The sequence below is a fragment of the Coenobita brevimanus genome, chromosome 47 (genome assembly GCF_032717465.1).
Source record: "Coenobita brevimanus isolate Jiangsu-jjx chromosome 47, ASM3271746v2, whole genome shotgun sequence".
NCBI classification, from domain to species: Eukaryota; Metazoa; Arthropoda; class Malacostraca; order Decapoda; family Coenobitidae; genus Coenobita; species Coenobita brevimanus.
Window position 1 is genome coordinate 25,910,031 of NC_137000.1, and position 16,425 is coordinate 25,926,455.

Genomic DNA, 16,425 nt, shown 5'->3' on the forward strand with positions numbered 1-16,425 from the left:
ACCGGAAAACAGCTAACTAAAAAAACAAACAATAAGCCACGGACAAGGACTGACCAAAAGATGACGACCAAGGATCAGACAAAGGACATGGTAATCGGAACATGGAATGTAAGAGGTGCGTATGATGAGGTGAAAGGGAGATTGTCCAGGTGCTTGAGGGTGCGAAAGTTGATGTATGTGGAGTAACTGAAACTAAATGGAGAGGTGAGAGGGTGAGTGAATGGGAGTATGGATGGGGTATATGTGCAGGAGTAGGTGAGAATGAGAGGGCAAAAGAAGTAGTGTGTATAGTTGTGAGTAAAAGATGGAAGAAGAACATAAGAGAGTATGGATCAGTTGGGTCAAGGACTGTGTGGGTAAGATTGAAAGTTGGAATACAAATGTGGGCGATTGTGTGCCTGTATGCGCCAACGCAAGATCGTGCAAGCAGAGCGAGTGAAGAGTTCTGGACAAATGTAGAAGTGTGCATGGAAAAGTTTGGAAGGAATGAGAGAGTGTTTTTGATTGGTGATATGAGTGGTAAAGTAGGGAATGTGAAGGTGGATGGAATAGTTGGTGAGCGGGGTGTGCCTGCTGAGATAGATGAGAATGGGAGTGCGTTAGTGGACATTTGTGCTCGAAGGGGGTTGGCAGTAGCCTAATACCCTCTTCAGGCACAAAATGATCCACAGTTATACATGGCGAGTGATGAGAATGGTGGGTGGTGAACTGAATGAAAGGAAGGAAATTATTGATTATGTGTGTGTGGATGAAAGGATGCGAAGATGTGTAATGGATGCAAGAGCTTATAGAGGTTGGGGGAGTGGACTTTCTGACCACTACTTGGTGATGGCCAGAATCAAGATCCAAATAAGATGGAGAAATAGAAGAAGGGAAGGACGGGAAGAAGGAGTATTTGCAAGGAGAATGGAAAGGTTACAAGAGGATGAGATAAAGGCGGAATATAAGAGAGAAGTGGAGGAATAATTGGGCAAATATGAACTGGAGCAGATGGGGGATGTGGAAGGTGTGTGCAGGATGTTCACAGAAGAAATATGTGCAGCATGTGATGTGGTGTGTGGGATGAAGAGAAGACGGAGGGGGGTGCAAGGAACAGCGTGGTGGAATGAAGAGGTGAAACAGGCTGTGACACAAAAGAAGAAAGCATACAACGAATGGATGAGAAATAGGGGCGTGGAAGAAATTAAGAGGCGGAAGAGAGAGTTATATGTAGAAAGAAAGAGAGAGATGAAAAGATTTGTAAGAGAGATTAAGAAGAAAGTGGATAATGAATTTGGAAGGAATTTGAGTGTAAAGTGGAGGGACTGTAAGAAAATGTTCTGGAAAGAGGTGAAGAGAGTAAGACAGGGTGGAAGTGAAGTTAGCAGGGGAGTGAAAGATAAAAATGGTAGATTACTAGTGGAGAAGGGAGATAAAGTGAGCAGATGGAGAGAACACTTTAAGGAATTGTTGAACATAGAGGATGGAAGTGATGCAAGTATAATGGCTGGGAGAAAGAGGGAGGTGAGAAGACAGGAAGAAATCAGTAGGATAGAAGTTGTGGAAGCAATGAAGAAAGTTAAATTGGGGAAAGCCCCAGGAATTGATGGAGTGTGTGGTGAAATGCTGAAGCATGGGGGAGAGATAGTAGTAGAATGGATGTGGAAGATGTGCAGATTGGCCTGGGAGAAGGTAGAGTTCTGGAGGATTGGAAGTCAGGTATAATTATTCCCTTGTACAAAGGAAAAGGGGAAAAAGAAGTGTGTGCTAATCATAGGGACATTTGTCTTCTTAGTATAATTGGAAAAGTGTATGGTAGGATACTTATTGACAGAGTTAGGGAAATAACAGAGGAGTTAGTTGGAGAAGAACAGAGAGGCTTTAGGAAGGGAAGAGGTTGTGTAGATCAGATATTCATTCTTAAATCTTTAGTGGAGAGAAGGGCAAGAAGTTGTATGCGGCTTTCATGGATTTGGAGAAAGCATATGACAGGGTGGATAGACAAGGATTGTGGAAGGTATTAAGAATATATGAAGTAGATGGGAAGTTGTTGAAGGCTGTGAAGAGTATGTATGATGGTGCTAAGGCTGCAGTGCTTGTGGATGGTGAACTGAGTGAATTTTTCTCTTTGAAGGTTGGGTTGAAACAGGGATGTGTCATGTCTCTGTGGTTGTTCAATCTGTACATGGATGGGGTAATGGAAGAGGTACAAGGGAGGGTAGTGGATGTTGGAGTGGCCCTGATGAGAGAGGGTAGTGTTTGGAAACTCCCTGTACTGTTGTTTGCAGATGATACTGTGTTGAGTGAAGACGAAGGGGAGCTGCAAGGTTTGGTGGATGAGTTTGAGAGAGTGTGTAAGAAACGGAATCTAAAGGTGAATGTACGGAAGAGCAAAATGATGGTCTTTGAGAGAGGTGAAGTCATTGAATTTACAACTAGGTTGGATGGTGAGGAATTGGAAAATGTGAGTACGTTTAAGTTCTCGGGTAGTGTGATGAGTAAGGATGGAGGTTTGGAGGGTGAAGTGCTTGAAAGGGTACAGCAAGGAAGAAAGGTTGCTGGTTCCTTGAAAGCAGTGATAAGAAACAGGGAAGTGAGCATGGAAGTGAAAAAGTTACTACATGACAGTATTGTGATACCAACTCTAACGTATGGAAGTGAAGCTTGGACGTTGTTGGAAGGGCACAAGTCAAGAGTGAGAGCAGTGGAAATGAGTTATTAAAGAGGAGCCTGTGGAGTCACATGGAGAGAGAGGCTGGCAAATGAGGATATAAAGGAGCATTGTGGTGTGGATGTGGATGTGATAGGAAGCGTTAGGAGGAATACACTGAAGTGGTTTGGCCATGTGGAGAGGATGGAGGGTGAAAGACTGACGAGAGTGTATGTGAGTGAGGTGGAGGGGGGAAGAGGGAGGGGGAGGCCGAGGATGAGGTGGAGGGATGGGGTGGAGAGGTATATGAGAGAAGGGGGTGTGAGTTGGGAGCGTGGCAGTGAAATGGTGGCGGACAGGGTGAACATAAGAACATAAGAAGAGAGGATAACTGCAGTAGGCCGGTTGGCCCATGCTAGGCAGCTCCCAGAAGAGTAACTGAACTACTAGAATGAGATAAGGACAGCAAAGAAGAAGGCTCTCCCCCGCCCTCCAAACCCTCCAGCCGAAGCCGGCAGGAAAAAGTCAGAAAGAACACCACGCCGTATAGAAAAACTGGCGTGGACATTTTACAGGAAAGTGTGAAAGGAGAATAGAGACTATCATAGTGTAACCTGAAAAGAAAAATTTTTGAATTAGTATTGGTTATAAGATTTTCTTTATTCTATATCCACCCCTTATTTGTCATATGCTTATCTAGCCTATGCTTGAAACTCTCAATGGAAGAGGCAGCAACTACTTTACTAGGTAGCTTATTCCATTCGTCTACTACTCTATTACCAAACCAATTTCTACCGATTTCCTTACTGAAACGGAATTTTTCTAGTTTGAAACCATTATTTCTAGTTCTATCCTGTATGCTCACTTTAAGTACCTTGCTAATATCTCCCTTATTTATACCATTCATCCACTTAAACACCTCAATTAAGTCTCCCCTTACTCTACGCCTCTCTAGCGAATGCAGACTTAGTCTTTTCAGTCTGTCTTCATATGACAGGTTCCGGACGTCATGTATCATTTTAGTCATTCTTCTCTGTACATTTTCTAACGAATTAATATCCATTCTATAGTAAGGACACCAGAATTGTACTGCGTAGTCTAAATGTGGCCTTACTAATGCTAGATAAAGTTTTAGTATTACTTTAGATGATCTATTGCTCACGCTTCTCGAAATAAATCCTAGGACCCTATTTGCTTTATTTCTCGCATTAATACACTGTTGCCTAGGTTTAAGGTCGTTACTAATCATAACTCCTAGATCTCTCTCGCATTCCGATTTGCTAATTTCTTTGTTGTCTAAGCTGTATTTAGTATCTCCAATGGTCTTGCCTACGTTAAGTACTTTACATTTTTCAACGTTAAATTCCATTTGCCAAGTTTTAGACCATTTGGACAATGTATCGAGGTCTTTCTGTAAGTTATGGCAATCGTCAGTCGAGTTAATGATACGCCCTATTTTTGTATCGTCGGCAAATTTGCTGATGCTGCTATTGACTCCTAAGTCTAGATCATTTATATATATGATAAATAATAAGGGACCGAGTACTGAACCCTGTGGTACACCGTGGAGGCGATTTGTTTGTGGCAACCCAACACAGGATTGAGGCATATGGCAATAGATAGATAGATAGAAAAGCCACTCTCATGTTGGTCAGCAGTCCATAAGTGCCTCCAATAATTCTGTTTATATGCTTTTCTGGTGACAAGTCATCCTGAATAACCACTGCGAAATCCTTCTCATCTTTTCTTTAACTAATTACAGTATCTCATTGTCCATTTATATGTCCAATGTGGTCTTTTTTTCATTCACTCCCATTTCTCTTACATGACACTTCTTGTCATTGAAATCCATTTTCCAAGTCTGGCTCCAGCTGTGGAGTTTATCCAAGTCTGCTTGCAGTTCTTTACAACTATTAACCTGTGGATTGCAGAATTACCTTTTTTTATCCCACCCCATGGTGCGCAAAAAATGAAGGGAAATATATATATCTATATATTTTAGTTTTTGTTTATTATAAACATGAAGATGAACATCCAGGGCATCATATAGTGAAAAAAAAAAAAAATCTCTGTCTTTGCACAGGGCAATGCATAAGTTTATGTGGGGGAGTAGTGGAAAAAAAAAAAAAAAAATTGTTTATTATAAACTTGAAGATAAATGTCCAAGGAATCATTCAATGAAAAGAAAAAAAAAATCTCTCTCCCTTCATCTTTGCGTAACACCATGCGTGTTTGCATAGGGGTCAAGTAGTTAACGGTGATGCACGGCCAGCACAGCCTGAGCTGTGGCTCACAATCCACGGGTTAATACATTTCATATGTTTCATGATTTTAGCATCATCTGCAACCATACTCATGTAACTATTCAAACCTTCTGGCAAATCATTTATATATATCAGAAACATTACTGGGGCTATGACAGAGCCCTGGGGTACTCCACTGGTCACATTTTTCCATTGTGAAATCTTGTCCTTTATGACCGTTCTCACCTGCCTTCATATCAGTTAATCTTTCATCCATTTTAATAGATTCCCATGAACTTCTCCAAAGGTCTTCAGCTTCCTCAGCATTCTTTTGTAGGGCACCCTGTCAGATTCTTTCTTGAGGTCTAGATAGACACAATCTGCCCACCCTCTCTTTCTTGCATGACATCTGTTACCCTACTCTAGAATCTTAATAGGTTAGTAACACATGATACGTATTTTGTTTGTGTGTGTGTGTGTGTATTTATTTATTTTTTTACTTGTCCGACTCTGGGCAAAGGCTTCAGGGCGTTTTTCTCGGGGGCAGTGGCCTATCCCAAGGCCCAGTAGTCCTCCTACACCTCCACATGTCACCACTTCAGCGCTAACACCCACCGTCCATATTGAATACATGCTAGGGCTGTCTCATACAGGACTGGTGTACTGGTATTAGTGGGGATATTTTTTTTGACATGTTGGCAGGTCATCTGGTAGATCAGGAAAGTTTGCATTTAGGAAATTCAAATCCTTAAACTGTTCCCTGCACCAGCCGGGATTCAATCCTGGGTCCATTAGGACTGCAGGCTGCCTCTCTACTGATTCAGCCATCGCAAACAGAAACAGTATTTTGTGTGTGTGTGTGTGTGTGTGTGTGCGCACGCACACGCGTGTGTGCATGCATGCGTGTGTGCGTGCGTGCGTGTTTGCAAAAATAAACATAAAACTGAAAGCCATGATGCTAACTTTCATACAGAAACAGATCAGAAGAAACTACAGGTGACATTAATAAGTTGAGATAAACTGGAATCCCACACAGTACATTACCAACACTGTTCATTATTCACACAGCTGAGGCAACAATTTTATCTCAGGTCTGTCCTGATGGAATTTGTTTTGCATATTTGTTTATCAAGTCACCTTAGTCAGTGCAGATCCTGTGGCTGTTCAACAACTTTTAGGTGTAATAAGGCGCTGTATGTTATATCAATCCTTGTACTGTAAAGTTTAAAGCAGATGGTAACGGGTAGCCTTTATTATGATAGGACATCATTACCCCTAGAAGAATTGAAGATTTTTGGCTTTCTGAAGATTTTTCATGTCGTATTATGCACTTGAAATATCCATATTTTCTTAATTTTTTTTTTTTTACATTCAACTCTGTTAAAATACAGTAGTTCTGTTGTTAGGTACATTATAGGGCATAATATATTTGCATGATTGTTTACTGTAGCCCTGCTAATGACATCTTTTTTTTTTTTTTTTTTTTTACTACTACTACTACTACTAGTACTACAAAGGATTTTCATCATTTGTATATAGAGTATCTGAAGATTGCATTACGTCAGAAATCGCATCACAGTTTTTGACATTTAACATAGTTTTTGCAATTTCTGCTTCTGCCCTGTTTAAAGAGTTGACTTCATGCCAGAACCCCTGCAGCCTGGGGGCTCTTACTGAAGATGAAAAAATTCACTTGGTGTTAACTGTTGTGCATAGAATAAAATAAAGGCTGAAAGGGTTATTGAAGTTGCTTTTAACCCCTGCAGTCAGGGATGTGCTAATATAAACCGAATGATTAAAATTGTGTGGCATGAGCTAGAATAAAACAGATGCTCCCCTCCTCTCATTCCTGATTTGTATGTTGAGTTGGTTTGTAATTCAAAAAGTTCAGTTGATTTACTAATAGAGTATCTGAGGCCAAATACAGTACAGAATGTACAAATCATTGAACATTATGAACACAAGTATAAACTTAAATATCTTTGTTGTACCAGTCGCTTCATGTTCTTGTTGTTGTTGCAACCCCAGGCTCATCTAAACATGAACTCAGTTGACTGCAGGAAATCACTCATTCCAACCACTTGCTCCTAGAGATCTGTTTTTAAGGATATGTTGAAGGCTGTCTGTGCTGTGATACTGTGGTGCAGGGGTGAGTACAATAATGGTGTTTGCGCTATGGGGGACTGCATTTCATTGTGGCCATAATGAATTGTTTGTGAATTTTATTGTGTTGGTGCTGCACTGGGGAAGGGTGATGGTTGCATCGTAGTCTGGCCAGGTACACTTATATGTCTCTGTATAGGGTAGTTCTTGAATAATGGATGCCTGGTGGTGGTTTGTGAATAATACTGTTTGGCTGGAGGTTTCAGATGACTGTGCTGGCTGTGTTAAGGTATGTTTTTTTGAAGTGTAATGTTGAGTGGAAAAGGAGGGATGTTGCTGAGGCATTCTGTGTAATGCTGGAAGGTTGTTCACATTTTGGTTCTTTGTGGAGGAGGTGGTGCAGTATAAAGTTAAACTCAAACTGAAGTAATGAACTGAGTGCTTATCATATTTATATGGTCCTTGATTAAATGTATTTGTTTTTTTTGATGTAGCTGATATGTTTTTGTGGTCTCTCTGTATGCTTGTATTATTCACAAGTATTGAACTGTGTATAGACTTTTCAGAAATTTCTTTTGCTGTCAAAAGGCGGTTCCTATGAGTGTTTTCAAGGTCTTGATTTTACGAGATGCCCATGCAATGATGTTGCGTGTTTGTTGAAAGAGTCAAGTGTTTTACCCAAGTCAGTTCTAGAATTTTGTGGCATTTTTCAGTGGGAGTGGTTAAATAAAGAGGGAGACTTGAAGGTGTGTTTGAGAGTCATGTCTGTCGGGAGTGAAGAGGGTGATACCATAGCTGACTGAGTTGGCGAAGCAGTCATTCTGTTTTGTCTGCACCAAAGTTCACATATAGGTAATGCTGTTTGCTTCAAGTGATTTTGATCATTAGTACCATTAAGTCTTGTACAGTAGTACTGTACACAGTATTTTATAGATGTAATTGAAAAGTTAATGAGAAATGCATCTCAAAGAAAAGTTCGTATTTCCCAAATTTCATAACTTCAAAGCTTGTGAAAAGAGGAGCAGCTGAATAAAAAAAAAAATGCTCTGGCTGGAAAGGCAATTCAGATTGTTTTGAGTCTGCATATTGTTCTTAACATTTGTAGATTAGGAAGACCACACTTGAACTGAATAAAATCGTCTGACATGTGTCAGAGTAGGATAGCCTAACAAAACCATGCCCAAGCTGAAGGGGTGAAGCATTGAATTAAAAATAATACCTAGGTTGTAACTGTTTAGCTGGTGTCCTGTGTAGTGCTGTGAAGAAGCCAGCCTTCATTTTATGAATATTTCTTGTGAACTGTGTTAAACTAAACTTGTGTAAAATTGTTAACTTGTATTCCTGATGGGTGCAAACTTGAGGGAATGCAATAACTTTCTTTAAAAATTCTCTTATAATTATTGTACAGTATATCAACTCCTTAATACACTCAAGGTTATTTGACATACAAGAGAAATTTCAAATCCTAGTGTGTGTGTGTGTGTGTGTGTGTGTGTGTGTGTGTGTGTGTGTGTGTGTGTGTTTTCTAAGTTTACAGTTGAAATTTTTCTCTTATTTCTTCTTTAGATACTGATAGTACCAGCACAGAGACCGATGTGGAAGAAGATGATAAAGAAGAGAGTGAAAAGAAGGAAAAAGATTCAGGTAAGCCCAGAAAGAAATAGCTTTATCACAGTCTATCTGTTCATCTATTTACTTGCCTCATGGGAGATCTAACAGAAAGATCTCTCTCTCTCTCTCTCACACACACACACACACACACACACACACACACACACACACACACACACACACACACACACACACACACACACATCAACTGTTGATTTTTTTTCTTTCTTTTTTAATATAGACATTGTGCAGCCTTTTTTAAATGAAAGTAGGATCATAACAAAAACAGATGTTCTTTGGGACAAACTTAGAGAAAATACATGAATGTGACCAATATGGGGGGATGCAGAGGCAGGCCTTGGACCAATCAAGGGAATTTGAAGGATTTCAGTGTGACCAAGATATTAAAGATATGCTGTACTACAAAAGATCATTTAGGAGGATTAAAAATTTATTGAAGAAGTTAGAAATGAAGGGGGTGACAGCAAGAAACAGAGATATGATTGATAGTGTTTGAATGACATATACAGTGTTTCTAGAAAATATATGGTACCAGGACCACCAGTATATAAACTTGTAATACCTTTAACCTTTTCAGGAGGATTGTCTTTTTATTGCATTCTTGTTTATGCCAAATAATTTTATTTGCTTTAATTTTTCTTGGCAGGTGATCATATGTCTGGATCAGGGAGTGGAGGGTCCGATACTGGAAGATCTGTCACTCCTTCTCTCAGTCGGGCACACCGTTATGATGATTCGCCAATGTTAGTGTCCCACAGTGAATATCATGGTATTACAGCAATCCCTTAATTTATGCGAGGGTTACGTTCCCTGACCCTTCGCGTATGTGGAAAATTCGCGTATAGGTTCTGCGCATATGTGCATGTAATTAAGCATGTGTATTAAGTGTATTACATCTGAATAATACTGTTTATGCATTACATACACCAAATAAACTAGCATAAAGTATGAAAAACAACAAAAATGTAAGAAATTTAACACTTACTGAAAGCTGACAAGCACAGTCACATGCTGGCTCATGATCAGCTGATCCACTTTCTCCACAGATGCGAGGTTACGAAGGGAAAATCTCTTCTTAAAATTTTCAGACCACCCTTTGCTTGGACTGAAAACTGGAGTGTCAGGAGCTGACGAAGTGTCTTCACCTCCATCAGCTTCACACATAGTCTGGTACAGAGAAAGTGCTTTCTCTTTAGTTATGTTAAAGTCATGGGGTATACCATGCTTGTGAGAGTTCTCCATCCACAAAAATAGCACACTTTCCATCTTTGTAATGCCCTTATCTCTCTTATATTGAGACACTTTAGCACAGTCAGGTGCACTAGCCCTCACTGCCTCCTGTATGCTACATTGTGCCTTCTTAACCTCTTAACTGCGGGGCATCACTTTCATGACGCTTGGGAGCAAGGGATCGTACCGCGGGGCATCACTTTTGTGATTCTGTGTTATTTTGAATTCGTCCGGGCTTTCAAGTGGTCGCTTGTATCATCTGTCAGTACTGCCAATGTCCAACACTAGTCAGCACTTCTAATCTCATCTGTACTCCCATCCATTGTTGACAATTTAGCCATTTCTCCCCGTTCTTGACTCCCCTCCCTACCTCCCCTCCATTATCCTCTCCTCTCGCCTGCCCGGCCGTACTACGCTAAGTAAATCTTCCCTGGAATTTTCCACTGATTTCATCCATTGAAATAAGCCCTATGCCCTATTCTTATACCAAATAATATATACAAGAAAGAAATAAGGTAAGTGATAGTGCCATACACCTGGAATTGGCTAATTATCACCTGACAACACCTCACTTGCACTCGTTCGCTAATTTTCGCTGTTTATTTTCCCTTGAAATATGCCGTATAATCTATTCTCGTAATAAAAATATATATAAGAAGGAAGGGAGAAGCCTAAGTGATATTTACATTCACCTGGAACTACCTAATTTATTATGTATTGTCTAGATTTCCTGCCAATCATTTCATAGCGTATATATTAGCAGCTTTCACCCCGCTGACATTGACAGCATTGCACTTCCCCTAGGCAGGCCACCACGCTGTATTCAGTTTACTGTCTTCTTTCAAGGTGAAAGCACGTCGGATTCGCGCCTGCCCAGTTCCACCGCTTTTTAGCCCCATCCAAAGAGCCTTGTGACCTCTACCCCCTACTAAACCTCGTGTGGAAAGAGGTAAAGGGCTAAGTGACTGCTGTGGAACGTGAACTGGCTAATTTGTCAATGAAAATGATAGACAGTGACTACGATCTATCTGGTGAGTAAAACAGTGCAAGTGGAAATGTAAATAATGTGTAAATACCGTGTAAACAGCAAGTGAAAGCAATGAATGTAAATATAAGTGAACAGTGGAAAATAGTTTTATAAGTTACTGCAAGTGACTGCATAACACAGTGTAAATAAAATAGAAATGTAAATAATGTAAATGAAATAGAGAATGTAAATAGAAATGTAAATGAGTAGTAATATAAGAATACGAGTATATACTGTATACTAGGAGTAATGAAAGTGAAAGTTTCACTCTAGCATGTATGAATACTATGAGTTATGAAAGTGAAAATGAAAGTGACAGATTCATTCTCAACGCTAGTATACAGGACGAGAAAGTGAATGCTACGTAATTTACTGAAAGAGAAATTGAATGCCTGCTGTGACAATAAACTACTATTACTGAAGGAAACTTATGGATAAAGACTGTAGATATATATAAGTGTTATATAGTAATAGAAATATAAACTGTGTGTTTTTATGAAAAATAAATGACAGAACACCATTGGCGAACGATGTCAAGTGGGAAAGTCGTATACGCTCGTAATTTTCATTGCTTTCACAGTGTTTTTTTTTTTTTTCTTTGAGTATGGATTCCAAACTATTTGAGAATCATAGAATAGTGTTTCTAGTGATAATATCAGGCTGTGGTAATCATATTACGGGTTGTCGGGAAGTGTAAAGTGGAGACTTCGTTACCCAACTTCAGAGGTCTCCATAAGTCCTACGGTACTCGACGAAGACTCAACAAACATCCCAGGAGAAAGCTGAAGGTATGTGCCATAAGTATATGTAATTATAATATTCTATGACTAATAACTGATTTTTGGCAAATATTTTTAGAGAGTCTGTTGGATCTCGAATATGCTTGCGAGACATGCAAGTCAGGCAAAAACAACCTCGCAGTTTAGGGGTTAATTGTACGAACAGTTGACTCATTCACCCCAAACATACGACCAACAGCACTTGCTGACATTCCTTCTCGAAGTTTGTACAACACTTTAACGTTCTCTGTCGGCGATATCACTTTACGAGCCCGCTTTGATGTGTTACCACGTGCATCACTAGCACTACACATAGGCCCCATGTTGGCAAACAAGGCAAGCAATCACTGGAAGTCAGAAAAGTAAGCCACAAATAACGATTTGCGAGTCACGCACAGTTCGAGCGTCGGATTCAAACTGACTGTGTGGTGCGTCATAGACCAATCTCCCACCCACGCGCACACACACACACACACACACACACACACACATGTATGTGTCCAGGCAGCAGGTAGGCATTTTTATATTTTATTTATTTCTCATATTAAAATTATTTATTTAATACTATAATTTTATGTTTTAATTACTGTACGAAAAAATTCGTGGATAACCAAAATCGTGTGAAAAATGTTCGTGTGAATTAAGGGATTACTGTATTCTCCTTTATGTGGGTATAGTATTATGAGTTTGCAGGAGGAATCCTGTGGTTAGTAAATGTTAAAGTGTAACATATTCTTAGTGATTTTGTCACATTCAAAGTGTAACACAGTTAATATGTTTGTCATTTAAGTTTTCTCTTAACTTGTCTTGCAGCATTGATGATCGTCGGTCTGACCGTGAAGATGGAAACCAGTACTTGCCTGACTCCTCACCAGAGTCCCCTATTGAACTGAAGGAGCAATTACCAGCCTATTACCCTGCCATCATGGGTTGCCGTTCTGTTGATGAGTTTGAATGCCTTAATAGGTGTGTTTAAATCTCATGTATTGTTATGGTGTGAATAAGTAAGGCAGATTATGGAGGAAACATGTAAAGAAGACCCTAAAATATTGGACATTTATGAATCAGGTACAAAGCATATGAGAAAGTGAATGGGCAGGGATGCTAAAAGGCGTTAAATTTGCAAACCATGATGTGGATGGAAACGTGGTGAATGCTATAGACTTTTTATGATGATAGCTAATCATGTTTAATGATAGGTAAATCAATGACAGAGTGACTCAGTATCAGTACCAGAATGAACTGGTAGTATAATTTTTCAGTGGATGTGGTTACAATGTAGGTAAAAGTTAGTGAAATGGGAGTCAAACTGGTGAAGTGTTGTGTTGGAGCAGGAATGTAAGAAGCCAGAAAAAATGGTGGGACAGTTTATGTAAAAAGAACTGAATAATGGAAGAGAGACACAGTTATCAGGGAGAAGGAAAGTTGCGTTTGAAGTACAGTACAAAGCAGAAGCATGATTGGGAAGGATGAATACACTCTGAATGGGCATTAGAAAACAATAGCTCTTGTCCAGTATTGTATTCTAGTTGTATCCCAGTCTTAGTAGTTATTGTGTAGACATTGGGACTTCCTCAGACTGAATTTGAGGCTTAACTAAGGTGTTCCAATCGAATTGAGCCTGCGCAGGTTTATATCGAAGGAGTGGTTGGGATTTATTGCTCACGTAATGCCACTCAGGGATGTTTGAGGCTGGTCACCCTCATCTTTAATGTCAGGACCAAGTTGCCTAGCATCAGGCCCCTATGCTTCTTATGGGGCAACACAGGATTAGATGATGATGATATAGCTAGGCCTGTGAGGCAGTGTCAGGATTCTGTGGACTTAAATAATATGTGAATGAGTGCCTGGCCCATTTTACTTAGCATGCTCTTGATAGTTCCCACATTCATACTTTTCTTATTTACTAGATCCTATCTTACCCCAGTGGTTTCCAACCTGTGGGGTGCGCCCCACTAAGGGGGCACGAAGGGCTGTCTGGGAGGGCGCGAAGGCATGATAAAGAGGGTAATTATATTTGAAAACTTTGAATTATGATGGAATTCAGTAATTTCTAAATACCTGTATGGAGAAAATATTTCATATATGAATAAGAAATCAAGTTATCTGAATATATAAACAATTTCAAAGATTAAGAATCTATGATATTTATTGACATGTGCCAACTATGCCTGTAAAATACAGTATTAGAGGAAGGGGGGCGCAGGGAACGTCTCATTCCTTGACGGGGGGCGAGAATTAGAAAAGGTTGGAAACCACTGTCTTACCCTCTCTGTAAATGGGAAAAAGTTCATGATGATGATCATGATGAATCAAGAAGAGTATATTCATAGAGTGACCGTCTTTTACACATTTTATTAGAGCTGCCAAGCCAGTTTCATGAGCAGCTTCTGATTGACACTTATATTTTATGATAAGATTGGTATTTTAATCCACAGGTAAACAGCCACTTAGGATTTGACTATAATTATAATCACAGCCTCAAGTAGAATATCACCGATAATTGAAACAAAAGATATCCACAATAATTTAATCTTTGTCTTCATCATCCAACCTGTAAACACTCACATGTGGGATGAGGTAAGATTCAGAAAGCAAGGAAAAAAAGGTAATAGTGAGAGAGCTAATCAACAGATGTCCAATAAAATGGGTCACACATTCATTCACTTCCCATTTAAGTCCTTTTCAGAATGTTTTAACTTGCCTCTTCATGTTTATCAGTTGTGTGCATGATTCTGCAAAGTGAATGTAGTAGACCCTTCATATCAGGGATCACCATGTGTGGAATCTCCTTGCATCATAAGTATAAGCAATACCAATGGCATCATTTGCACAGAAAAAGTATGCAGCTTGTGCAGGCCTTACTAGACCGAGAGAGAGAGAGAGAGAGAAGAAGCAAAAGTAACCCTTATGTCAGTATGTGTAGTTTGAGAGAGAGAGAGTTACAAGGAAAAATTATTATCTTAAAAGAAATTGTGGTTGGTACCGAGGAGATACTTTACTTTGTATTTGCATGGGAATGCATATCCAGTTTGAGAGAGAGAGAAAATAACTGTTTCTGTCAGTCATAAGAGTCATTGTAAGTGTGAAGCTCTGTAAACATGCTGGGCAGCCAAACTGATAAATGAGTGAGGGATGCAAATTCCTCTCCTTGCCCTCCTCTCAAGAGAGACTCAAATTTCCCTTTATTATATATTTCTTTTGTATGCTTTTGATGTGACAGGAAGAGGAATAAGCAAGAAGGTTAGAAGTATCAGAAGAAGGAAAGAGAGAGGAAGAGAAAACACATGAGCAGGGAGAGAGATAATGATAAGGAAAGGGAGAGAAGGGAGATAGACAGCAAGTGAATTTTTTCCTACTTTTATTCCTTTAACCTCTTTAATTCCTGTCTTATGTCTACTTTACGTGTATATTGTAGACTGTGCTATTAGGAAGCATATTTGTAGTCTAGATGGGAGGCCTGTATTGTCGTCGGGTAAGGAAGCTTCCTATCATCTTCATTATTGATACATTTTTGGATATGGCTGGTTAATATCCTTATGTATGTTACTTATGCAGACTGTGGCAATATTAGAAGGATTTCTATAACACAGAATTGGTCACTGAGGTGTAATAACCAAAATAAATCACTTAGAGAAAGTGTTAGGGAGCTTCGTGAACCAAGTATATGAATCAGGGTCTAGGGCCTTCAGTAGGGAAGTCGGGATCAGGATGAGGGGTTAGTTAACACATTATATTTTTTATAATAGGATATGGATCTCTGCTGCATGGGTATAATTTACTTCCACAGTACCTTTGGTTAAAATTTAGCCATGCATATGGAGGATCTCCTGCATAATAGCAAAGTAAACATGTTTTGTGCTTCAGACTACTATGTGAAATGAATTGATGCTTACAGATAATACTGTATTCAGCACAGTAATGTTTGTGTTTTCTTTGTAGTAGAAGTGTCTGTATCCTACACACAGCAGTTTACTGTGCAAACACTGGCATTATTCATCATCATCATCATCATTATCACCTGGACCTCCTTTCCCACCCTGGGGCAGGGTGAGGAGTAGCAGTGTCTAGACAGCCCAAATTTGCCCAGTCCAATGGACCACACTTCCATTCACTCATCATTCAAGCCCCTGGAATCCTGGCTCTATCTGATATGCCAAAAATTTCCACCACATCCTGTAGCTTCACTTAAACATATCTGATAGAGTCAGTCCGGATGCTGTCACGTTAAAAAGGGGTGCCAAATCCCTGACCATGCACTTCTCACAACTTTCATCCAGCTAGCTCAGTCTCTTGTCAGTTCCTTGGCCTCACCAATTTCCATGCCTTTCTTCCTCACACACATATCCACCATATCCCTCCACCTTCTCCTTGGCCAACCTTGCCTCCTCCCTCCTTCAAATTTGCTCAGATATACCTTTTTCACCACTATGTTGTTATCCATTCTCTCCACATGACCATACCATCTCAGTACACTCTCTTAAATTCTGGTGTCCGCAGACTTCCTCTCTCTTCATCTCTCACGAATCACATTATTTCATATACTGTCCACTCTCTGTACTCCACATACATTTTTCAGCAGTCCCATTTCCACTGCTCTTACTCTTGACTTTTCATTTTCGTGCCACACCATAGTCTCGCATCGATATGTTGGCACTAACACTCTTTCATGTGAGCCTTGTGCAGCTACAACACTCAGGCCTTTGTTTCTTATCAAAGCCATCATAGCACCAGCTACTGCCTTGTGTCACTCTGCTTTCCACTTCTTTTGTACATTTTCCT

At 39.8% G+C, this 16,425-nt stretch overlaps 1 protein-coding gene across 3 annotated transcripts in view; it reads left to right on the top strand.

Moving 5' to 3' along the window:
- The window catches only part of Pitslre (cyclin dependent kinase 11B pitslre), a 181,952-nt gene that overhangs the window by 112,943 nt on the left and 52,584 nt on the right, over window positions 1-16,425 (top strand). For all 3 annotated transcript variants that reach the window (XM_080271808.1, XM_080271810.1, XM_080271809.1), the window contains 3 exons: window positions 8,542-8,619; window positions 9,254-9,350; window positions 12,457-12,609. In XM_080271808.1, the coding sequence (XP_080127934.1) occupies window positions 8,542-8,619; window positions 9,254-9,350; window positions 12,457-12,609 (328 nt within the window). The remainder of the gene's footprint in view (window positions 1-8,541; window positions 8,620-9,253; window positions 9,351-12,456; window positions 12,610-16,425) is intronic.